At 41.5% G+C, this 25,988-nt stretch overlaps 1 protein-coding gene across 10 annotated transcripts in view; it reads right to left on the reverse strand.

The window, feature by feature from the left end:
- The window catches only part of LOC118207587 (pleckstrin homology domain-containing family A member 6-like), a 63,288-nt gene that overhangs the window by 29,920 nt on the left and 7,380 nt on the right, over positions 1-25,988 (reverse strand). For 2 of the 10 annotated variants that reach the window (XM_035381333.1, XM_035381332.1), the window contains exon 1: positions 1,410-1,776. The exons of 1 other annotated variant lie outside the window; for it this stretch is intronic. In XM_035381333.1, coding sequence (XP_035237224.1) covers positions 1,410-1,441 — 32 coding nt within the window. In that variant the 5' untranslated portion in view covers positions 1,442-1,776. Of the gene's footprint in view, positions 1-1,409; positions 1,780-8,942; positions 9,098-14,440; positions 14,595-25,988 lie in introns of those variants that run through there. 7 more of the 10 variants (XM_035381329.1, XM_035381335.1, XM_035381328.1 and 4 more) reach the window with 7 other exon arrangements.

Consider the following 25,988-nt stretch of genomic DNA (forward strand, 5'->3'; position numbering starts at 1 on the left):
AGGTTCTTAAATGAGGAAAGACTGAAATTAGACTAAATTCTGACCCAGAGCTGGGGCACTTCCGGTCCTCTCCAGCAGACTATGGGGTTACTGTTCAGGTAGTGGCACATATACACTGGGGAAACCAGGATAGTTGACATACTAAGCAAATAACAACTTCAATCAAACCATTAAGAGCCAAAACAGAGATAAGGGGTGTGTGTGGGATTTGGCATCACAAATAGCATCATCCTTTCCTTATACCCAAGTAGTTTGTAGGTCAGTATTTAAAGACAGCACCTTTAATAACAGGGGAAAGAGGTAGTTTGGCTCACGGTTGTGTTATTTATTCACTGTAAATATTTATATTTATAGCAAATTTCTCACGGTTTGACACATTAAATGAAGGCCAAGCACCTTATTCCAGTTGTTGTCAACATACTAACTCTTGTTATTCTGGTTACTGTCTGAATTGTCCAATAAATACAATTCTGTGCTTGTGGAGTCTACTGACACACACACTAGCGCACAGGTACGACATCACATACACACACACACACACACATATGCACACACAAACAGAGAGCAGAACTACAGCAGTCCACAGCCAAACTGGCCACTTGGACACTGCGCAGAAGCGTTCCTTTCCTTTATGTCTCAGATGCACTTTGGTTCCAGCACAATTGTTCAAGCAGAGCCTACAAATCTATATAAAGACACTGCCAGCAGCAGTGCAGCTGTAGACACAACCGTACATCACAGTGTGTCAAAACAGATGTCACCCTCACAGAATGGGCTTACTCATACCAACATCAGCAAATAGGCTGAAGCCAATACTACAGTAATTCCATCAACAACTGGCTCAAGGTGAACGCATGGTAACATGGCTCTAGCTTACCAACACAAATCTTATAACATAGGCCAGGAATGTCTGTCGCCAAACTTCCGTGTACACACAGACATACTCAGACACAGCACAGACGCAGCACACCCACACATGCGTATATGGATATACACAAACACCCACCCACACAAGGAAACACACATACACACACAGACACACACACACACACACACACACACTTAGCAAAAAAATACACACACATTTAGCAAGCACACACACACACACACACACACAGCAAGAAAATACACACACATTTATTGTAGCAAGCACACACACACATACACACATTTACAAATCAAGCAAGCACACACACACACGCACACAGACACATTTACCAAGCACGCGCGCACACACACACATAGTTTCAGACATTCAATTCCCCAGTGAACTGTTGATAAAGAGCAGCGGGTCTCTCTTATCAGCACTGCATTGCAGTGATCACTGACCTACAGCACCCTTCTCTCATCATTCCGTACAGCAAGCCAACTCAACAGCCATAAAGTTTAACAGTCCCGTCTGCACCTACCTCACTCTGCGGTCGGCGCGGAACTTCAGCATTTTCTCTCTCCTGCATCAATCGTTTAATATTCACAGGCCAGGCACAGGGAAGGTGACAGAGAGGGAGAGAGAAAGATAGCGAGAGAGACAGACAGTGACAGAGAGAGAGAGAGAGAGAGAGACAGAGAGAGAGGGAGAGAGAGGGAGACAGAGAGGGCTTCCAGTGCTAGGGGAGATGTTCACCCCTTTCTTGCCATTGCTGTGGGGTACAGAATTGTAATCGATGTACTGCTCTCTCCTTGAAAAGTCATGCTGTAGTCAGCCTCTCTCTCTCTCTGTCTCTCTCTCTAACTCCCCCCCTCTCTCTCTCCCCTTATTTTTCCACTGTCATTCATTCCTCTTTTATATCCTGGGCTGCTTTCTCTCTCCACGTGTCTAGCTGCCCCCCCACACTCGCTTGCTCCCCCCCCCTCTCTTTCTCTCTTTCTCTCTCTCTCTCTCTCTCTCTCTCTCGTTATCCGCTGCCTTGCAAAACAGCTCAGCTCAGCTCGTTCCCTTCCAGGGTCTGTTTTTCTCTGCCCTTCTAACCTCCCCAATAACACTGAGCCCAGGGGAGCTGGGAGACCCAGGGAGCCCACAGAGTGTCGGGCGAGTCCCCAGACTCAGGAAGGACAGCTGCAGTTCCATTATCAGAGAGTCTGGCCAGGACTCTCACATGGGAAAATAACGATGGAAAAATGGAATAATTTTTCTGTACTTGAGCACTCTTCCCTTTTCCGGAGAGCTGCTGAGACAGGTGCAGTCAAATCGCAACGATACGATCTGTATCTCACGCGGAGATAACCACGATAACGGAGTTCCTCAGAGATGGAATTAACCGCTTTGCATGATTGTACAGAACAAATATTCCCATGCCATAATGTCTTTACTCTTATTCCTGTTTGAGTTTCATACACACACAGACATGTACTGTGTATTTTGAATCATTTTACTAAAAAATGATTTTTGTCAACACAGGTCTCTTGTTCCATTGTTCACATATTTAAAATATATGTATTTGCACATATTAATCACTATACTGACCCTAGATCAGCACTGGACATGATACTACAGGCCTTCATACATATTTCCATTGATACATTCTTCACAATGCTGACCCTAGTCCAGTACTGAGAGAAGGCACTATGCTCTACTGCAGATGGGGGCTGTCTTTCCTACAGCTGCAGTGGTTTCATCACATTGCATCATTCATTGGCATGGCACAATGCATACATACATATGTGCATACACAAATATAACATATTCTTACCCTCAATGTCCTACACAGTATGACTGGTGATGGTAATAATTACAATGACAATGACGATGATGACAATTATTTTTATTGTTATAATAATAATAATAATAATAATAATAATAATAATAATAATAATAATAATCAATGTCATTATCAGATCTTGCAGGTCAATGTTTGTTGCCTTGATCAATTCTGTTGTCCCTCACTTGGTTTGGACCAACTACCTTCTAGTTACCACCGCCAGAGTTGCGTTAATATTTTTAATGACTGAGGGACTGATGTAGGTCGATGCTGTCTCGCATGCATGTAAACGATTATCAAAGCAGCTCGTAAAGTGATTTATCTGACGAGGAAGAGGCCACCTACAGTAGGTCCCATGTTTAGAAATAAAGATGAATGCCATTTGTTTTCTTTGAAATCACTTTCAGCTACAACCACTCTTCTTTGAGAAATGAGTGTTCTTCCATGGCATTTCCAGGGTGAACTTTTGTCAAGTGTATTGATTCTTTTCAGTGCATATTATTTCAGAAAATATATTTTATAATTTCTGCACCATATACGGTAGAAATAATTCCAAATATTGCAGTTGTATAATTTGAAGGTTATTATTGTTTGGTAACCATAATTATTGTGCTAATAAGTAATGATATGGTACATTATGGTCACAATGTAGTCAACAAACTACAGCACATGGATAGAAAACAAAGAGAAAATGAAAACAGCACTGAGATTACAGTAAGTGCAACCAAGAGCTGCAAGAAGAACACGCTATGGGCTTGTCTCTGAGCAACCTGTGCACAGTGTGCTGATGGTGATTTACAGTTTCCTTTGACTGTGTCTTGTGTGTGATGTTTTATATATGCATGCATCATACTATTTTGCATACTCTTTTTCATAGTACATCCTAGCACTGTAACCTTTATGAGTTACCTTGTCTTCAGTCCCTGAGTCTTACACTGACACGTTTTCTTTTGCAAAGCCCTTATTCACATGCTTCCAGTCTATCTCTGCAGACTTTTTAACAAGGCCACATAAAAATATATTGGTATATATATTGGTCTAATTATCAATTATGTACTTTCACCATATTCAGAGTTAGGTAAAATTCTTTCTGTTTTTACACGCCTGGGGAATCACAATATTTAAATCTTCTTTAAATATTGTGTCATAACAATGTTCATTTGTAGCACTTTTGTGTCTTCTTGCATGTCTGTAGCAGGGCTGTCTAAAAAAGAGATCTCAGTCTCAGTAGAGCTTCCCTGCACAAATAAAAGTAAAAAAAAATAATGACATTTTAATGATGAGCCAATCACATTGGTAGTCATCAACACCAGAAGATACTGCTTTTTTATTTTTATGTGTGATTTAAGTACATATCATGCATGGATTTGCACTGACCCACTAAAAAAATGAAAAGTGCCTAACTCATATACATGTCCAGAAAATTAGACTGTCCGGTGTCTGGGTTTTGGTCTCGTCGCCTAGATGGATTTTCTCAAAAGCGGCAGCCAATATTTTGCATTCCCCCGTGTTAATATTTCACAGCCTGCTCTGTTTGCACTGACAGTGGTTGGTGAATTGGTTTAGTTGTGTTTAGGGAGAATTACTGCAACATCTATGAGAAGATGTTGGGAGAAAAATTATATTTTTGGCCTCTCATATTATCAGGCTTTTTTTCCTATGGTGCTGGTGTGCACAGCTTGTCACACCCAGACCCACAGACAGTCACATCCCTGGGGCCCCATGTGCCCTGTAGACTCTGTATCGGGGGACATGGGGAACCCAGAAACCCTATAGACTGATCTCTACCCAACACACAGAAGGTGGGGCTATACAAACAACAGTAGGGTTCCCAGGAGTCACCACTTGGTTTTGGAATGCGATGCTAGGCAGACAGAACAATCTCTTTGAGATCTCTGTTCTCACCCACCTGTGCCATACTTCCACCCCAGCATAGAGCCCCCAGTGCAAAATCACACTTTCTGCTGCATGCACAACCTCAACACAGCCCAGCGGCCTGGCTGCAGACTCAAGATCACAGAGTTCACAGATAACAAGATCACAGAGTACAGGCGAGACATGTAGCTATAACTCAGTTAGTTTATCACGTTTATATGATTTTTACAGAATACGCATGTTTGTGTGTGTTGAATATGAACAATATCGAAAGACACAATGTGCAATACAGGCTGGGACTCTGCTTACCCTGCCCTCTAGGGGACAGAAAAGGTCAGACATGTAGATATGACCAAAAGGGGGCAGTAACTTGCAGTTTATTTATTTATCCACCTCAGCATTATGATGTAGAGAGAGAGAGAGCAACAGGACTAAAGATTTGATACCAACTGATATCCCAGGCTACCTGTTTGTTGTCATGAAAGCTTAGATCTCACTTGGCTCACTGTAAAGTCATGCAGCGTCTCTCCTCTTGTTTTTTGAGTAGTTTTGTTATGCCTGAAGCAGAAATAACTACTCTCTCCCATTTCATTTTTTAAAGTAAAATTATATTACAATAAAGTGTGAAGGCTTTTGTAAGTGTAAACTGAGATATCTACCACAAAAGAACAAGGATTCTACACTACATTTATGAGACATTCACTCTTTCGTTATGAAATTCCAGCCAAAAAAGAAAGATGTAAATGAAATATAAGGTTACATATTAATACCGACCAGAAAGCTAATGTATTATTTTAAACTTATGAGCACATTGCCTGCAGCCATTTTATACAATCAGCTGCTCTTTGGAAGATATTTCAAAAAGATGGTATGTTGTCAAAGTGCTGTTTTTGTAAAAGAATGAATCCCCTTTTGGGGATATCTTTTACAGGAAAGGGAGTGGCCTCTTTCAGTTTCTAAATGAATTGTGTGACCCTGTAAAGGCAAGACACGCTTGTTGTACGAGGTCATCTCATGCGAGTGGCCAAATGAGTTCTGACTGTTCTCGCCACAGTCTGTCATGTACTGTATACAGTGGTTCTACCTCCCTGTGTTATTACATGAGTCCTCGCTTTGATTCTTACTCAAACAAAAGAAATGAAGTTAGAAACAGCCCACTTTTTTTACACATGAGGAACATGTTCTTAAAAAAATTACAAAAAAAGAAAAAAAAGCTAGCAATGCAATACGATTCTAAATTACTTCCATTAAGGTCCATTTTTATAACATCTCCCACCCTTCAGTTACTATATAGTTTTTTTTCCCCAATGTAATACAATTCTAATGGTAACATATATATGTATGAAAATAACATTTTAAGCTTTTTTTGTTGTGACCTCTCACTGGTTTTCTGTAAGGTACATAATCAGTGAAGGATGAATTCGTCTCAGAACCCCTTGTTGGGTGAGCAAAAATGAACGAAAGATAAAGAAGAAAAAAAATTGGCAAAGCCGTGGTAACAAATGACCTTTTCATGGTTGGTGGTCCGGGCTGGGGAACATTCAGCCGTTCGGACTCCCGGAATTTGATCTCTCCTCTGGCTTTGCTGGGTCTGGCAGGGAGTGTTTTCACCCTGAAACAGTTCACCACAGCTCCAAACGCAGAACCAGAGGATAGAGTGAAGGCCAATAACAATTATGACATGAGAATTTCTGCCATAATCAGTCACACTCAGAATTAACACTCTCCACTGTAAGGAATCTCCTGATTATTCATAGTCAGAACTTGGCATTATGCTCCATAATCTGACACAGTAAAAATTAACAATCTCCATTGCAATCAGTCCCATTAATTCACAGTTTCTACTTTAATCATTCCCAGTCACAATCTGCTAAAAGCCACAGTGTCGATTAAAGTTGCAATGCATTTTGAGTCCAGTCTTTCTCAACAATTTTTGTTTTTATTTTTTTCGAGTGTTTTTCTTCAGTAGCTCCTGGGTAGACCTGCCGCTAAGCAATCAGACAGATAATCACACCTGCGAATCTCCTGAGCACATCTCTGCATTCCTGAGGGCACCTGAGCCACAGCCACAGCCCCGGCTCCTGGGGAAACACGCTGACATGCCTTCCTCCACAGAAGCTGTGCATGCTGCTGTGTGGCTCATCCTGTTAAGACACAGATCTAGTGCATGGAGAGGCCCCAGGGCCTGTCACCTAATCTGGACCGCACCAGTGCCGACTGGCTGGCAGCCACGCAGGGCAGCGCATGACTCTAACGTTGCCCATGGAAGAGAAGGTTTCAGTTGGCCAGGATGACGGGATCTGCTGCAGGTTTCTGACTGCGCCACTGCTCTATACAACATTAGATTAGAATCATTAGTTGACCAAGACCAATGTCCCCAGCTAAGGCAATTAATCACAATCTTATTGTGTGTTTTAGGGATGCTGTCACATTCTGATTCCCAATTGGGTATCCCCCACAGGGCCACCAGCATCTGAGGCTTTCCAGCAGAATCCTGAGAGACCTGGGGGTAGACCGGGGGTAATATTAGGATTCAAAATGTACTTCCTGTTCACAGTGTTACTGCAATTATGATGGAAGCCATTTTTCCCTCAAACCTAATTTTATTTCAAATGAATGGAATCTAACCTGCAGGAACTGTCCATGCAACATCATGCCATGCATTTCTCCATACACCAAAAATGAGTCTGGGTTGAGGTAATTATTTCAATTTGACAGCTCGCGTCTCACAACTAGGCCAGTAAGATCCAGAAAGCATTGAGTAAACCAGCCCCATCACAAAATTCTCTCTCTCTATTTCATTGTAAAGGCCACTGCATTCATCCAGAGGTGGTTCTCTCTAAAACCTGCACTTTGCACATTTTGTTTAGAATTTAAACAAAATGCATTTTAAGGTGGGGGTCTCCCCTAACCTTTGCTATATTATAGTAGTGTATAAAACACACCATTTGTCACTTGATTAATTCATTTTAGAATTCATTTTTAGAATTCACATAGAAAACAGTTGTCATTTTTTGTGTTTGCTCACATTTGTTGAGTTACATTTATTTGTCTTTTGTTTCAGAGTGGCTATGTTTTGCTTTGAAACAGAAAGTTTCTTTCTGTCACCAAGTTACCAGCTTTAGGAATCTGGGAGTGGGCCGCCCAGCAGGTCCTGGTACTAGATGACATCGCTGATGCCATCAGCGACCGAAGCCTTATTTTTGTTTTGAGTTATTATGAGTTATTACAGTTGCTTTGCATTTTGATTAATTTTTTTATTTTCATTTTAATGAGTTAACTTGTTTAATGGACAACATCGTGAATAAAACAGCACACCTAGGAATTGGAACTTTGCCTCCTGAAATTGGTAGTATCGTTCTCCTTGGCTGTCTGGCTAGACTATCTCAGAGTTAATTTCAATTTAATACCCTCTTCAGACTCCACTTCTTTTACCTGCACTTCTCTGTAAATTGTCTTGTGCCTGGTCTTGAGTGACATATTTGGGAGAACCAGGGGACTTACTTTAGTGTCAAAATTATTAGCCTGTTGTGTCAGAGTATCCTCATAAAAATAAGAGCAACTGCAATGAAAATGCACACTATTAAACTGGCTGGGACATCAGATGCTAATGCTTCACTTCAACAGTGAAAATGTGCCACTATGCATTCTCATCTGCTGAGTGTTTTTTGCACTTTGGAATATGTGTCTCCAACTGAGAAGGAAGACACCCATACGTGCATACGTGCACACACACTCTGTACCTTACACCCCAAAACACATACACATGTGCACACAAACACGCACACATTCTCTCTCTGTTTCTCTCTTACACAATATATATTTTTAAAAATACAAAAAGAATAATAATTATAACACTACAAGCACGCACATACTTTCTTGTGCTCTCTCAGGCACATATACATGCACAGGTACATACACATCTTTCTCTCTCATGCGTGGACACACACACACAAACACACACACACACACACTCCCCGACAGGTAGTTCAAGGTCACTGGGTCATCCACGAAACAAGAGCCCATGGCTCCAAATGGACCTGTGCTCAATACCTGCCTGATAATACCTATCCTGATGGCATCTGCCTTCCACTCAGACCACTCCCTCTTTCACCTTCTTTCATCTTGCTATGACAATATGAGTCACTCATACCAGCAGACCTCTGCTGCATGAAATCCATTCAATGCACACACATACACTTTAGATATCCAGATCTGTTCTTCACACAGATGCATCCATTTTAAATCTTGAGATCTATTCTCAACACACATCCATCTATTTCAACACTCTGGATCTATCCTTAATGCACATGCATATTTAAATCTATGTGTTCACACAAAGATTACTTATAGAGCTGACAGACTTACCCTACTGCTTCCCTTCTCCAGGATTTCTCCTTCTCTCTCTGCCTTTCTCTCTGACTCTCTCCTTCTCTCTGCCCCTGCAGCTGAAGTCCAGCCAGGTTTCAGGGATCCGGCATGAGAGGAATTTAAAACAATCTCGCCTCCGTGCTGCAACTCCTCTTCTTTTTTTCGGCAGCAGAGCTTGGAGCACACATGGATCCCATTCCCGCCCGAGCACTGGTTCTGCCCCCAAATTACAGCCCTGCCCACCCCCCACTGATCCAGCACTCGCCCCCATTTTTAAAGTTTCTTTCTTTGTTATTTTGTCGGGTTTTTTTTACATATTGAGAATGATTGTCCAGCTTTATCTGCTGAAACGTCTCATAACTCATAAGAAATAATTAAATAATTTTCTAAACCCCCTAGTGACTTAACCATATGTCTGAAAAAGGAAAATATTAACTGTTTCTGAGAATATTTTTGTATGCACAGTAAAATGCATATTGTTCATTGAACTATAACACACATTCAATGAGTCCAAGAAGGACAGAATGTACATGAGTTGATTTAAAACTGAACAGTTATAGTGTGCAAAAGGAATTTGGGGAAATTCAACAATATGCAGATTTGGAGGTCACATTACAATACATTGGTGCTAAGATTAAACATATTTATTTATTTGCTTTATTCCATTCCATTACTAGCACATGTATACCTATGTGATATGTCTGCTTTAGAATATGATTTCTGTGGCTATGTAACAATTTCCTTTACATCAGCTGTTAGGCACCCTCTTTCCCAAAATAATCCCTTCCAGCTGTGCTCATTTCTTCAGGCTTTATAAAACATGGATGACCAGGCAATCCTCACAGAAGACACATATGTCGCCCATATTAGGCTTACGCTGGTAACCTTTTTCCCCATGTAAAGTGATTGGCCAGCTTCTGCAAGGTGATTGACAGGAGGTCAGCCACAGCCAATAAGAGATCACTAATTAAACATCAACATGCACCATGATCTTAAAAAGGGACATTCAAATGCTCTTTCAGAAAGTGTATAATTAATCTTCTTCCAACTAAATAAACATCAGCAACACCTGTTTTAAGTCTCATAAAACAAACATGGTTTTATCGTACCATCATCCTTTTCAATCACCTGAAAGCCAAGCCAAACAAGACGCAGCATAAACTAAGCCTCATGCAGTCATTGTATGTACTTTCTAAATATTTCTATTAACATAAAAGCTCTGTCCCCTGCATTTTTATGTTTCACAAACACACTCCTGAGTCACTCAATCCTCCTCTACTTACATGGTGCTTCTTTCCTTATTTATTGTACAAAATAAGGGGAAATGTGAGGTGGCAGAAGCTCTCTCCTCTGGTCTTATGACTGGAAAAACGTCCTTCTCTTAGTGAAACAGTCACTGGAGAGTCGTACTTTGAAATGAATATTAAATTTATTATGATTAACGTAGATTGAGACGTGACATGCCAAATGTTGATATCAGCAGCCAAATGCCTGCTGGTTAATGGGTGGAAACAGAGGTTAGGAGTTTTTCAATAAGTGATTCTTTAGCCTAAAGGTCAATGTTATTTCTGTCACAGGAATCTGTCTGTTTTACTTTTTAGAGCCTCCTCTCAAAAATCACTCAGTGGATAATACTTCTGGCCCAATTGCTTTACTTTCTTAGTGGGATTCATATTATTTCACAGGAATTCAATTAGAATGCACACCACTTAACTATAAGGCAATCAAGCCACACTTAAGTGTAATATGACAGCACTACAAAAAATATGTATTTATTATAATGAAAAAAAAAGTCTGTCCTAATGGTGCTATGGCTGTTTTTGTTATTAATTGGAATTCCATGAACACAACCATGTGTAAACATACTGTTGCTATCTGTAATGTTTAATTGGAACAGAGGGGAGCAGCATTCTTTAGAGTACAGTTTACATAGTGGTGGCAGACCAAAATCACAGCAGGGACATCTCACACAGGCCTTCCACACCCTACAATGCACCACGTTTCAACAGTGAGCAATACACCTGCTTGTCAGCCACTATAATACCTGCCTGTCAGACACCACCACACCAGCCTGTCAGACATCACCACACCTGGCTGCCAGCTACCATGATACCCGCCTGCCAGACACTGAGCTGGCATCAGGATCCACACTTCAAAGGGCACCAAAGAAAAACGTGCCCAAAAAAAGAGCCTTTATAGTTGTGGATTCAGGCCACATCTGGTTATGACTGGGAGTCTGTTGTTGTAGTTTGTAAATGGCTTCATCACCAGGATTAGGGTAGACTTACATCTGTGCTGGCTTCTCATGTTACTGCTGCACAGCTTCTTCTAAACAACATCCCTAGCACTAATGCAGTTTGGCAATACAAGTTTTGCATTAACTATAACAACACCCATGGATGATCTCGGTTCGAACAAGAGCTTCTGCTTCTTTAGTCATGCACTGTACAGTTTAGAGGCCTAAAGTGTGGTAAAGATGACTGCTGATGATGACCACAGATAATCTCACATTCACGCAGGCTAGCTTAGACAAAGTGTTGAAATAATTTCAATTTTTGTCTGCGTGACAATCCTTCAGAGACTGGGCCTGCACCATCCGAGCAGGGTCTGTTTCTGTCCCTCCTGCCCACACACACACACACACACTCACACCACCCTTGCCGCAGAGTGACAGGGGGCTAACAGATTTGAAACAAATAAAAAAGAAACAGACGGCAGACACAGTTTAATATTCTGTGTCCAGAGGGGGCCGGTCTGTTAAGCAACAAGGACCTGGTCACTGAATTTATATAACCAGGGCCTCTGCACACACACACACAAACACACACAGACACACACACACACACCTGCATGCACAAACACCTGCTGTCAGTTTATGTCCTGTACCATTCAACAGTTTGTGATCTGTTGCTCAACCTCAACAGTGGAGGCAAATATTGACACCTTGTGGCTACGTTATTCACTTCAACAGCCTTCACATGGCTATGCAAGAAGAAAAAAGGCCCATTCTTTCATCGAGTGCCAAATTTGCAAACCAGTTTGGCTTGCACTTTGAGGCGTGCATAAAACACAGCGATGTCATCATTAACTCTGAAACACTCTGCAGCATGAAATCAGCCAAAGCGAGGCAACACAGCTGATGAGGTAACAGGCGCCTGTGACCCTTTTTATAGCGTGGGTTTGGAATTTAAATGCACTGCAGGATTTCATAAGAGAGCCACATATATTAAGTCAATACAGTATTAAGCCAGAAATGTGCTGGACATGAAGTATTCATGAATAATTTTTTTTTAAATGGACAAATTAATCTATTTCAGAGCACTCCCACTGGGGCTGTAACACAACCGGTGTCTTTTGGGTACTCTGTCTTCTCCAGTTTCTAGTCATCAATAGGTATGTTTCCATTAAAATGCTGATGCAAATTGACCTTGGAGTGCTACAACCAATCTGCCGCTGGGAGAGAAACATAAGCCTACAACCACCTACTTTGCTCTCTTAACAATAAATGACCACCTCTGCTTGCAGTATTTGTTTGTTGCACACTAGCATATAATGGGGGAAATAAAACCCTGATGCCATGTGATTTTTTTGGATTCCAGTTTCAGAGAGACCAGAACTACAAGGAAGCAGTAAATTATGCTGATTAGATGTTGACAGATGAACAGCTGGTGAGGTCAAAGGTGGGATTGCCTGGTTATGGTGCTTCAGACTTATTTTTGTTTGACTCACCAGGCCTACCTGTCATTGAATTTAGGATTCACAAACACAATTTGAGCCTGGGTCACTTTCTTAAAAACGCCTCCATCTTGGCTCAGGTTAAGCTGACCTACAGCTAAGCAGTTCTGTGTAAACACCTCCATTTTGGCTCAAATAAGCCTGACTAACAGCTAAAGCAGTTCTGGATAAATTCCTCAATCTTGGCTCAAGTAAAGCTGGCCTACAGCTAAGGAAGTATGTTTAAAAACCTACATCTTGGCTCAGATAAGCCTGACCAACAGCTAAAGAAGTTTTGTATAAACACCTCAATCTTCACCCAGTTAAAGCTTACCTACAGCTAAGGCAGTTCTGTGTAAACACCTTTATCGTGGTTCAGATAAAACTAACCTACAGCTAAGGCAGTTCTGCAGAAACACCTTCATCTCAGCTCAGGTAAAGCTAACCTACAGCTAAGGCAGTTTTGTGTAAGCTCCTCCATCTTGGCTCTAGTAAGATTCATGTACACCTCAATCAGTTCTGTATAAACACCTTTATCTCTGCTCAGCTAAAGCTGATCTACAGCTAAGGTAGTTCACAATTTTTCTGTGTTGCAGGTTATCAAACCATACAACCTGACACACTGGAGGAGAGGGGAGCAGGAGGAGGTGAAGGAGCAGGAGGAACATGATCAATAGGAAGAGGAGGCAGAGGTATAGATAGAACAGGGACAATAGAAGGAGCAAGTAGAAGAGGAATAGGAGATACAGGAGGAGTATGTAGAATAGGAAGAGGAGATGCAGGAGGATGTAGGGTAGGAAGGGGAGGTGCATTATAAACAGGTAGAACAGGAAGAGGAAGCACAGGTAAAGTCGGAAGCAGAGGTACAGGAGGATGTATAGTGGTACAGTAAGAACAGCTAGAATAGAAAGAGGAGGCACAGGTAACGTAGGAAGAGGAGGTACAGGAGGATGTAGAGTAGGAAAGGGAGTGCAGGAGGAACAGTCACAATAGTAAGAGGAGGCAGTGATGGAGCTGATGGTACACAGGGAAATATCAGTCCAGTCCATCACAGACACCAGTATTGAGTTGACTGGCTATGATCATATCATTCATCCGTCCATCCGTCCATTATCTGTACCCGCTTATCCTGAGCAGGGTCCCAGCGTGCATTGGGCGAGAGGCAGGAATACACCCTGGACAGACCGCCAATCTATCGCAGGGCACACACACCATTCACTCACACACTCATACCTATGGGCAATTTAGAGTCTCCAATTAGCCTTCCTGCATGTTTTTGGACTGTGGGAGGAAACCAGAGTACCCGGAGGAAGCCCACACGGACACTGTGAGGCAACATATCATTCACAACAGTGGAATTTCATATTTACACAAATTATATTAAATGAGATTCTACAAAGGGCTACAGGGTGCTAGTACATCTGTTTTCCCTTTAAAATCACATACAACACTTAGATCAGACAGACCCATCCTCACCCCTTTCAAAAAAGTCATGTACTCCCTTGAGGCAAAATCTGAAGTCGCAGCCTCACAAAGACACACCAGAGAGATGCTTACAGGCTCGCGTTTGCTAAAAGGCACGGTTGAGTCTCCACCCCCACTGAATCTGCATTACTATAATCCACCCTACAGTATGAGAGAGCCGACAGGGTCAACAATACACAGCAGCGACAAGAATAATACAAGGAAACGGGACACTTGGATCTTTCTTCCCCGTCTCCTCGGCAAAGAGAAAAAAAGGAGGGGGGGGGGGAGGTAGACATGTACAAACTGTACTGTACCTTCCTTCCATTAACTTTCCATCTTCTTTTTCCTTCTCCCCTCAAGCTGTCTGGTTTGATCCCTCTTGCTTTGCAGCCTCTCGTAAAATCAGCCTAGAACACCATCGTTCAACTGGAGTGAGCGAGCAAGTGAGTGAGTCAGTGAGTGAGCGGGCATGTGTGTGTGTGTGTGTGTGTGTGTGTGCGTGGGACAGAAGGGGTGGAGAGAGAGAGCGAGAGAGGAATGATTGAACAAAAGGTTTCTCTTTACAAGTATTCTTCCAGATTTCTATTCTTCTCCTCTCTATCCCTCTCTGACCACCCCTCCTCCACCCCATCCACACACACACACACACATGCAAGCATGCATGAGTGCGCACACACACACACACACACACACACACACATGCACACAACCAGTAACTCATTCTTTTTCACATTTTAAGTACAACATTATATAAGAAATACTGTCCAGCAACACGCTTGGATTAAATTTTGGACTATGAGTATTTTTTGGACCAGCCAGCTTACTCAGGCATGTAACATAATATCAGCATTTCTTCCATATATTTTAAGAAGAGGGATCTTAAGGAACATGGCTTTACTCAGAATCTCTCTGATATCTGAGGACAGTGATCTTCCATGAATGCAGAGGTACAAGCTGATATAATACCAATTTCCATGAACTCCTAATTATGAACAAAGAAGAGATAGATCTTCAACTCAACACAAATGGATGGTAGAGACTGTCCTGAGTTACTCATAAAGGGGTTGGATGTTATATGAAGTCTACATAATCATACATTTTCACATTCATACAGAGTGTAGACATCCACAGTTCTCCTTCAAAACACATAGTGTTGCAAGCTACAGAAAAGCTCACCCAGAGTCGGAATAAGACCTTTCATGTGTGGTTTTTGCATGTAGTCCATGTGCGCCTGATTGATCAATGGGGATTGCTAGATAACAATGAACACAGATCCCTAACCAATTGAACCCTCCCATACCAGCCCACAGTCAGCACTGGCAGATTCAAGTCTGTGAGGCTCATCCATGCACCACAGCTTGGGGCTCTAACTGAATAAACCCCAATTGATTGTTTTTTTTAAAACAAAATAAAATGCACAGGTGAAACACATAAAATATTTCAGTGGGATAACAAAACAAGGGTTCACAGGTGGACACTAGTTTAAAGTAAACTTCACTGATATTAAGTTTTTTTTCATTTTTTTACACAAAGTTCTCAGAGTGCAGAACAGCTGTCCTTGTCTTAGAAGAACAGATCTAGGACTGATACAATGCTGGATATATTCTGGGGCCTAGATGAGTAGCCTCAGCCTCAAACATTCCTATGTTCATCCTTCTTTATGTTCTAGTTCCATAAGAATCCCAGCACTCTGACTGGTAAACCACAGAGTGTTTAATAAATAAACTAAGGCTTGACCACAGGTATTTCTGTCTAGGCTTGTCTGTGTGAAGGTATTCATAATTGTACCGGCACCATCCAGAAACTGAACAGGACTGACATGGAGGTGTGAAGTGGGAGGCGTTCCAGCACATTCACAAGCACACAGGCACAAGGAAGCACTGTGCTTTTGTCCTTACTAGAGAAGTGAGCACAACCCTAATGATATCTTCCAAGGGACCATCTTTAAATCGTTTTTGACAGTTCCCTATGGCCAGCCCCCTGGGCTGGGTTACCTGACTGGCTTTGGTGCATGTGTTTATGAGATAAATTGCCGACAATCCCCGTGTTTCATTAACAGCGTTCCTGTGGTAAAGGGGAGCTGTTATTGCAGGCCTCTCTCTCTCTCTCTGTCTGATGGGTGGAGGTGAGGTTAGTAAAAGCAATTCTGCTCATAATTTGTATTGATGCTTTTTTAAATTTATTTTTATTTTTATCTAGTGTAATGAATTGGCTTTGATGTTCTAATAAAGGAGCATCAAAGTCAAAAGTCCAGATATGCCACTTAGCCCAGAGGAGGTTCTGAAGAAGATGAAATAAGTAGAGGGAATCAAGACCCTGATTGTCAAAATCAAAGTACGAAGCAGAACCTGTTTATTTACCCCTCCTCAGCCAGGTTAGCAGCTGACACGATAGTGTAGCCACTGCTGCTGGGCAGACTAATCAACAGAACATGCATGACAACTGGGCAGAACATGCATGATATTTTATGTGTTGTGTTCATATATGTAATCTTTATGACAGAAACTGACCAGAATTCCCTAACTTCTGAACACCGAATCTGTCTATGTAAGTCTCTCTCTCTCTCTCTTTGTGCTTGCTTACATCGGCTCTCACCTGATGTGGCCCTGAAACATGTCCAGCATGTCAAGACGTGTTCAGGAGGAAGCCTGGAGACAATGCAAACATGGAAGACATCATACTTGTAACTGCTTTTCTCCAACATTCACAGTGCTTACATCTTTTTTCATCCCTTTCAATTTGGAATGTCCAGCACTGTATGAAGGACAGCGCAGACTAGCACACAGTAATCAAAAACATTTAGCCAGCCTCCACTTTGGCTCACTCATGCAATCCATATGCTGAGCTATGGAGTCATTTCTCCATAGGACTTTCATTACTTGCTGGTGCCTGCTGACTGTAGGCACCCAGTTGACCAAGAGGTTTCACCTGTGTGATGAGTCAGAAGATAACCTGCCAATCAAATTCTTCCTCCCTGGGCTAAGCTATGGCTAACTGTTAGCTGCAGACCATCAGACATGGTCAGGACCAGCTCTCAGACCATAAGGAACATCACTGCTCGTAAAAACTGTGCTTTAAATCAGGGATGTCCAAAGGGGGGCATATCTGTTTCTGGATTTCATGGCAAGTTCTGCTCTTAATTATTTAATCGGCCCGATTGTTAAGTAATTTATATTTGACCATTTCTTGATAAGTTCATGAATGACAGCTGAAGGCTGTGTCCCAACATAAATTATTAAATCAGCATTAGCATATATAGCTATTTGGCTAATTGGGCCAGTGTAACTGGTGATAACAAAAACCTGCATTCACATTGGCCTGCAGGAATGGAACTGGCCATCCATGTTTCACATGAAGACAGGTCGTTCCACATCTGCCTGGGTGCCATTTTGCTAAATGACGATCTGTAGTTTGAGCCCCAGTTCAGAGATTCTTCTCTGAGGCTGGAGGAGGTCTATTGCCCTACTTCCTTGCTGATGTGTACTGTGATGCCATTATATATAAGCAGAGCCCACTGGCATGATGGACAGGCAATGGAATCTCTCAGAATGGGTCACACAGTTTCCTGCACCAATCAGATAACGTGGAGCACTTGAGAATGCAGAGGAGCAGGGCAGGGGGGTGTATAGGCTGTATCCTTTTGGTAATTAAATTTCTCCATAAAGTGAAGACCAATGAGAACACAATGGAATGCTCCTGTTTATGACCCCACTGTGAGTTATATATTTTGACGTTCTCATATTTTTTCTTCTTTTTTTTCTCCCTGATTTCGAATGCCCGATTTTATTTGTCAGAGCTCATGGCTGCAACCTCTGCTATCTATTCTGGAGAGAGCAGACAAGCACACACTGTTCTCTGAAGTCAACAAGGTCATCCACCACTTCTTATCACACTGCAGTTCACAAGTTGGGCTTGCACAGACAGACCAGCAGCGGTTTCTCGCGTACGATGAGATGCTGTCATCACAGCTGACATAAATCCTCTCTTCCCAAGACAACATTAACACCAATCATACCTAGCTCTACAGGGCTGCTAGCCATAGGCGGCACTGTCATGGCATGGATTTGATACCAAACCACAGGGCCCATCCACGTGCAAGAACAATGCTTTAACAGGATGAGCCATCCAGCAGCCTGTTTCATATATTCAAACATTACAGGTCCCTGAACTCAAAACCCTTTCCTTCACGAACATGGGTTCCAGAATGTTCTACATCTCTGTATTCCGTAGAATACTCCATGTTACAATATTCAAGGCACTGCTACAATGCAAGAGAAGGAAGAGCAAACCTTTTGGCAGGGATGTCTTGTCTTTAAATGCTTGCTGTAGTAACATGGGCCTAATGCATTCACTGGATCACATGAGTAGGAACAGAGAATCTATGAATTTCTCAGTTTTTCAGAACTGTTTTCTGTGGTTATGGGCATGAAGAGGTGTTGTTGACCTTTGGTGTGACAAAAAATGTTGGCGTGTGACACAGAAATCCTACCGGTCTATGCTATCTGGTTAAAAAACAAGGACATGCAAAGATACCTGTTGAGAACAGGACAAGGGCCTGCCGAGTTACTTCAGCCTGACTACCTCTCACAAGAACAACAGCACAGGAAAACACCTCCAGGTACGTGTGCCTTTGTCTGGGCATTTACCCTGCTGATTTATTGGGTATCACACAGTGAGCCAGTTGCGTTGGTCCGTTTCTTGAATCTGAACGAGGGGCGCGATCAGGCTCCCTATTCACAAGCCTGCAGGTGCAGATTAGACACAAGGGGAAGCTCTTGAGGGGTGTATCTGTTTGAAGTGAAACTGGCCCATGGAAACCATTTCAGATCGCAAATCACTGCCCCAGACAGACTAGCAATGACGGATTTAGCAAAAACACATTGTTCCAACAGTACGTAACTGCTGCCAAACCTAGGTGTTTTTCACCTGAAAGCAAACGTATTACTATTACACCCTCTCGATAATAAATACTGACCATGTCGGAGAGAGCCTTTACAATAAGGCAATAGGAAAAAGAAGAAGAAGAACAAATAGAATAAGAAGGCCACTCAATTCATCATCTCTTATAAGTAACCTGAAACTGAACTGGGGAGGTGTGTAGCACGGGTGAATGCATGGCATGGCATGGCAGGTTAACTTCCAGCGGTAACAAGCTCCTGCCCATTTAATCACTATGCATTGCTACAGGTGGAATAAGAAAAAATAACAGCTTATGACAGGTTTATATTCTGAGGTATCCTTAACTTTTTTTCAATTCAGATATAATGTTAACTTGTGCATTGCCTGTCCTTATAAACCTTTGCAATCAGTTCAGCCACTGCCATTCATGTAAAACTAAATGTCTGTTGGACAGTCTTTAAAATGTAGTCATACTGTACAATGTGCTATAGGAGATGTTCCAACCAAAAACAAAACTAAACATTATTTTTGAAAAATAATCAAATAATAAACACATGTAGAATCTCTGGAGACATAACATCTCAGTACAAACTGCTTTGCAGTAACTTCATTATTTTTATTTTTGCTTTAGACCACATCCCTGAACGCCCCCATACCACTGTAAAGCCAGCATATCATCAGAAACTTCTGAAAATATCTCAAATAAAGTTCAATGCTCACATAAACTGTCTGGACCAAACAGAAATATACAATAAAACTGAAATAATATCAAAGAACCACTGAAAGAGAACGATCCCTTTAAGTGCCTATGTGGTTTCACTGAATCTGGGCCACAGACTGGGTGTGACCAGCAGCTGGTAAAGTTCCCTCACTGGACAATCAGATCAGGCCATCGGCAACATGAACAATATGGTGTCCAGCTCTGAGAAAAATGATATTTGAAAAGCAAGCTTTCTCTGTCCAGAACCAACAGTAGGGGCAAAAATATGTGGGACGGAGTGTGGCGCAGTGGGTAAGGAACTGCGCTCGTAACCGAAAGGTCGCAGGTTCGATTCCCAGGTAAGGACACTGCCGTTGTACCCTTGAGCAAGGTACTTAACCTGCATTGCTTCAGTATATATCCAGCTGTATAAATGGATACAATGTAAAGTGCTATGTAAAAAGTTGTGTAAGTTGCTCTGGATAAGAGCGTCTGCTAAAATGCCTGTAATGTAATGTAAAAATAGCAACTGTAATATAAACAGGATGGGGTATAAATGTTTATTTTCACCTGCTGTGTTTTTTCATGCCAGCATCCTGGTCTTTCATTCCATTCGGCAGCTCTGACTGAGAACAGTGAGAGAATACGATGGGAGATATAACAAATGCATCAGCATTAGCGAACAACCATAATGTGACTGTTTTCTAATAAGAAACAATGCAGCAAACCCATCACCTACCACCCTGTCCTCTCCCTCCAGATTCTCAAAATAGACCATAATCCCAGCATGGCATCATGAGATTTCTCCCCTGAGCCACAAAGTTCAGCATTTTCCGAAGAGACTCTCTAAGGCAGTTTTTCCCACAGCTGTTTTCTTACCTCGTAAGCATTCAGCAGAGGTAGCCCACAGCAACAGCCTTCCCCTCACTGACAAACAGCACCCAAAGCTGCATACTAAACACTCCTGTCACGTCACCTCGCTTTTAGTCAATCCACAGTATGCGATTCAGAGATTTCTGTGTTGATATTTTCATAGGTACTACTGAAAAGCAATGAGAATGTATTAAGAGTATGATATATCTTCTAGAAGAAAATTCAACCTCAGAAAATATAAATAGTGAGTATAAACAGCCTAATTAAACAATGTGTTCTTTTAAGTATACAGTGCTTCAACATGTAAGTAAATTACAGCAAATCTACAGATTCCTTTATGCCTGCAGGTGTTTTATAAAGTGTGCTCTGTAATTGTGGGTAATGTGGGCTGGGGTTCCACAGGGGTTTGAAAAGAGTAAGCTGTAATTTTGGACTTGGGTTCTGAAGGGGGTTTGTAAAGTGAGTACTGTAATTTTGGGCTGGGGTTCCACATTTGGTTTGTAAAGAGCATGCTGTAAATTTCAGACTAGGGTTATGTAGGGGATTTGTAAAGACCATCCTGCAATTATGGGCTTGGGTTGTGCGAAGGGGTTTGTAAAAGTGCATTCAGTAATTTTGGGCTGGGGTTCCACAGAGGGCTTGTAACAAGCATGCTGTAATTTTGGACTAGCGTTCTGCAGGGGTTTTTTTTAAGTGCATGCTGTAATTTTGGGCTGGGCTTCTGCAGGGGGCTTGGAAAGTGCATGCTGTACTGTAATTTTGGACTAGGCCTTTTCAGGGGGCTTGTAAAGTGCACATTATAAATTTGGCCTGGGGTTCTGCAGCGGGTTTGTAAACTGCATATTGTAATTTTGGACTAGGGTTCTGGAAGTAGTTTGTAAAGAGTATCCTGTAATTTTGTACTACAATTCTGCAGGGGTTATGAAAGCGTCTACTGCAGTTGGACTGAAGGGGTTCTGCAGGGGGGTTTGTAAAACGTGTAATGTAATTTTGGACTGAATGGTTTTTGAGAGGAGAGATTGTAAAGTCATACTGTAGATTGAGCTAGGATAGGCACTACAATGTCTTTCATTAGGCTGTTCAGCCCAGAGAATGCTGGATTTTCCCACAGAATAACACACTTAATGACACAAGAGTTCCATCCCTAGGGGAGCTACAAATAACATCAATGGATCACAAAAAGACTTGGATGGAAATACTATCTGCACCAGCCAAGATGTATTTTTAAATTATTTTCAAAATCTTTGTTGTGAAGCATCTAGAATGCCTGAAAAGACTGAAAAGCCAAATCTCATTACCAATAAATCTACTCATCCATCGATCTGTCTGTCTGTCTGTCTGTCTGTCTATCTATAGAAAGAGACAGAGACATATTTAGAAAGAGTATAAATATATACTCTCATTTATATGTTACATGAATAGTTAATGATCTCTTAGCGAGGGAAAGGTTTAAGGCAGTTGCAGCCAGTGCCACTATAGAATAATTAAATCATGTATTATTCCTCCTTCCAGGAGGAAAGATTGACATAATTTGTTATCAAAACTAAGGATACATCGTTTGGACAGAAAGGTAGCCAAATAAAATATTAGGAAACCAGTAATACTAGATAGGTAGTTCGCTACCTTGTTACTAGTTTCCCCATCTTTCATAGATAAATTCCTCATCTTTTATTTGGCTCATCTTTCTGTCCAAATGATTTATCCTTAGCTTGACAAATGTATATTTTACTGATTGCCAATAGTCCTTCCAATTAAACATCATTCTCTTAAAATCCATTAAATAAGAATACCAAAACAGGCTAAATGCATAACATCACATAGGAGTTTACAAAAAAAGGAGCAAATTATTTCACTAAAAACTATCACAAGTGAAAGAAACCATCAGATGCAAACCCATGAAAACTGGCAAAACATGCAAGATAAAACAAGATAAAAGACACAGAAAACCACAACAATGTTAGTTTGACAAATGAGGTCAAAATTTCCTCGATTCAATTCTTATATTTTGGTGAATCTTCGATAGGACACTAGTTTCTGAATCCTGTATCTTGTCTAGACATGACCATGGTGTTATTGCCGTCGCGACTGGAATACTTTTGAGATTAATACTTTTGAACGAAGAGTTGCTGAAATCATCTTTATGATCGATCACACAGAAATTTTAAAGACAAAGAAATATGCTCAAATTCCTGGCACAAAATTTACATGAAGTTGGAGTTCAACAGAGACAGATTCAGCGAAGTATCTCTGGTGTCAGTTTTCCTGAGTTGTGCAAACAAGTTGTGCGACAAGTTTGTGCGCTCCTCAGCGACGTGGAGTGACATAAAACGAACACAGAGTTAGGCAAAGTGTTTGTTTTCGAAAAGTGCACGTTGCTTGGATATGTGTACTGCCTACTAAACATTTAAAAGGCAATTGGATGACCTCCTCTATTGACCCACCCAACCCCAAAGCCAATTGCTATTCACATTATTGGGAATTTACCAATGGTCAGAGTGCTGCATTTACAGTCCAATAAAGTAAACTATCACTTTGACATAGTCATATCGTTAAACATGTGCAAATATATGTGATAGCTATTGGGTTGTCTTACAGCACAGTGACTATGTCCTTTGAAGACACACAGATGGCTTTTGTGCAGCTCAGAAATATGTTCTGACAAATTGCCCAACCCCTCAGGATGGCATATATACTCAAACTGTGCATGGCCTGTAAAGTTTTCCCACTCACTGTCAATTATAGTTACTTCTACCCATAATTCTGCCGCCATAACAAAATGGCGGCAATAAAGCATAACAGGCAGCAGTGTGGTATAATGGTTAAGAACATGAGTTTAAAATTCCAAGGTTGCAGGTTTGAATTCATGGTGTGGCAATGTCTTTGTACCCTTAAGCAAGGTACTCAACCTGAATTGCTTCAGTAAAATATCCAGCTGTATAAATGCATTGCATACAATCTGGGTAAGTCACTCTGGACAGGAGTTTCTGCTGAATGCCAATAATGTAACACAGAAAATCTGCTGTGTTAATTGGCTGGTTGCCTAAAGACAAGTCTCTTTCTACTAAATAGCCTGCAGTTAGTCCTTTTAATTTAAGCCTTTTATTCTTAACATTGAAAGTTCTGTCTCTCAACCGCGGAAGCTGGAACATTGCAATATGATTATTTATGAGGGTGGGGGGTGGGGGGAGTCCTAGAACAATTTCTGTGGCAGGGGATATTCTATCCCTGGGCAAGGCTCACAAACTATAATATTCCACATTCCACCAGAAACTCCAAACCAATAAGGATAAAGAACTGGAGGAAATGGAATGTAGGCTAAGTGCAAGGAAAACAGGTGCTGACCATCTTCTTACAGTGGAGATCATGTGCTCAGACAGAGAAAAAATACTGGAATACAACAACTGGCTACCAATAAAAGACAATGCACCAGTTTTTCAAGTTTTAAATCACGGAAATCATGTAATCTAATCAAACAAATCAAATATGAAATAGCTATGTATGTTTTTATGTATGATATTATGAGCAAGAGACTGGCACCCACTCCACAGAGGAACTCTCATCAAGCCTGCAAATAGAACTGTAATCCACCCAAGCACCAAATTTTAGGGACCTCTCTTCGCTGCAGAAACGCCACAAAGGTACAAATTATGGGTTCCATAACACTGACGTGCACTCTCAGACAAACAGACAGCTTCAATAAAGAGTATCTCCACCCAGAACTCTTTCTGAAGCCTCGCTTAGACTATTTTACATTCGGTGAAGAGGCCGCCTCATGCAGTATGTGACATGCTTCATCACCTCTAAGTGAACTGCCCCTCCTTAGCAGTGATGAAGAAGCCATCTGCTTAATAAAAGGCTATACTGTTTTTCTTCAGTTTTTTTTTCATTCACTTTATTGGTTGTAAAATACTGTGTTGTAAAATACTGGTTATTTTATCATTTTTAATAAAAAATAAAAAAAGTAATTTTTATATCATAAAGGCAACAGTATCAATAACATATATGATTTGATTCCATGTGAGTTTACACAATTAGAACATGTCATGTCAGTTTTTCTGTAGGAGGATATAAGGTCATTCTGTTTCTTTTAGACAGGATATGAGGTCAGATTGTCTCTCTTTGGCTGAATATGTGATCAGTTTGTCTCCTGTTATAAGGGAATGAGGTTACACTGATTTTCTTTGACGGTATATGAGGTCAGTCCTTCTTTCATTGGCAGGATGTGAGATCCTTTTGTCTCTCATTCATTGCAAATGAAGTCCGTCTGTAAATATCTCAGGATATGATACCTGTCAGTCAGTGAGTGGATGTGCCCTCTGTTGCTAGGCGCCCAAATATCCTGTGGCCTGAGAGACAGAGGAATAGACTCATCACACTAGATACCAGTATGGTATTCCTGCAGGAATAACAAACCAATCAAAATATAATGCTTCTTTTCTGTGCACAGCAGAATTAAACATGGCAATTCAGCGAGCCAATTACGAAAGCCCAAAAACCTGAATTTCGAGAGTCTGTCACAGCAATAAGTCCTGCATCTGGGATGTCGATCAGTCTACTGGAGAACCAAACCCCATGATGTTTGGGCTCTTCTGTCTTCCAAACGCAGATAAAAATCTCTGTGATGTAAACACATCACACATTGTTGTCGGACTGGCAGTGTGTGCCTGCCAGACGCTCGGGGAAGGAGAAGCCATAACAGGTCTGTGTATGGACAGGAATGGTCTGAGTCACAGAGCAGTCATCAGGGATACACGCAGATAACGGGAAGTCTGTGCTCCGAGGGCAGGCTTACTAACACTTACAGGTAATGATTATGAGATTGGGTTATAAATTACAGCCAGACATCTGAAGGATGTAGCCAGAAGTGTTACCTGCCAGTCACCTCCTCTTAGCTACACAGCTGCTAATGGGTCACCACTGGCGCCCGTCGGGTGCAATCTCCTTTGAGCATGTTTTGACCTGCTAGGGTCCCCATGTGAGGTGGGATGAATCTCTGTATAGCCTCCCTAACATGGCCTCTTTTTTTAACTTAACATTTCAGTTGTTCAAGGTTAAATCTCTGCATATACTGTACCTGTTACCAAGTACCAGAACTGAGACATGGCAACAATCCGGGCAGGAGATCGCTTAGGACGGATAAGCTCCTGAAATGAGCATTGATCCTGGATAGTCTTCTTCCTCATGATTACATCACAACTTGTGAAGATGAAGCACTGTTAGAAACACATCTTAGAAACCAGGTTCAAAGAAGCTACATCAATATTTTGAAGCTCACAAGATCCAGTCATCTTTTCACATCAATTAGCCCTAGACAGACCCCACCAAAACAAAATAAGGTTATCACTATTCTGCATTTATTTTCATGCACAGTGGTCTGATTCAATGGCATC

Source organism: Anguilla anguilla, chromosome 11, assembly GCF_013347855.1.
Source record: "Anguilla anguilla isolate fAngAng1 chromosome 11, fAngAng1.pri, whole genome shotgun sequence".
In the NCBI taxonomy this organism is placed as follows: Eukaryota; Metazoa; Chordata; class Actinopteri; order Anguilliformes; family Anguillidae; genus Anguilla; species Anguilla anguilla.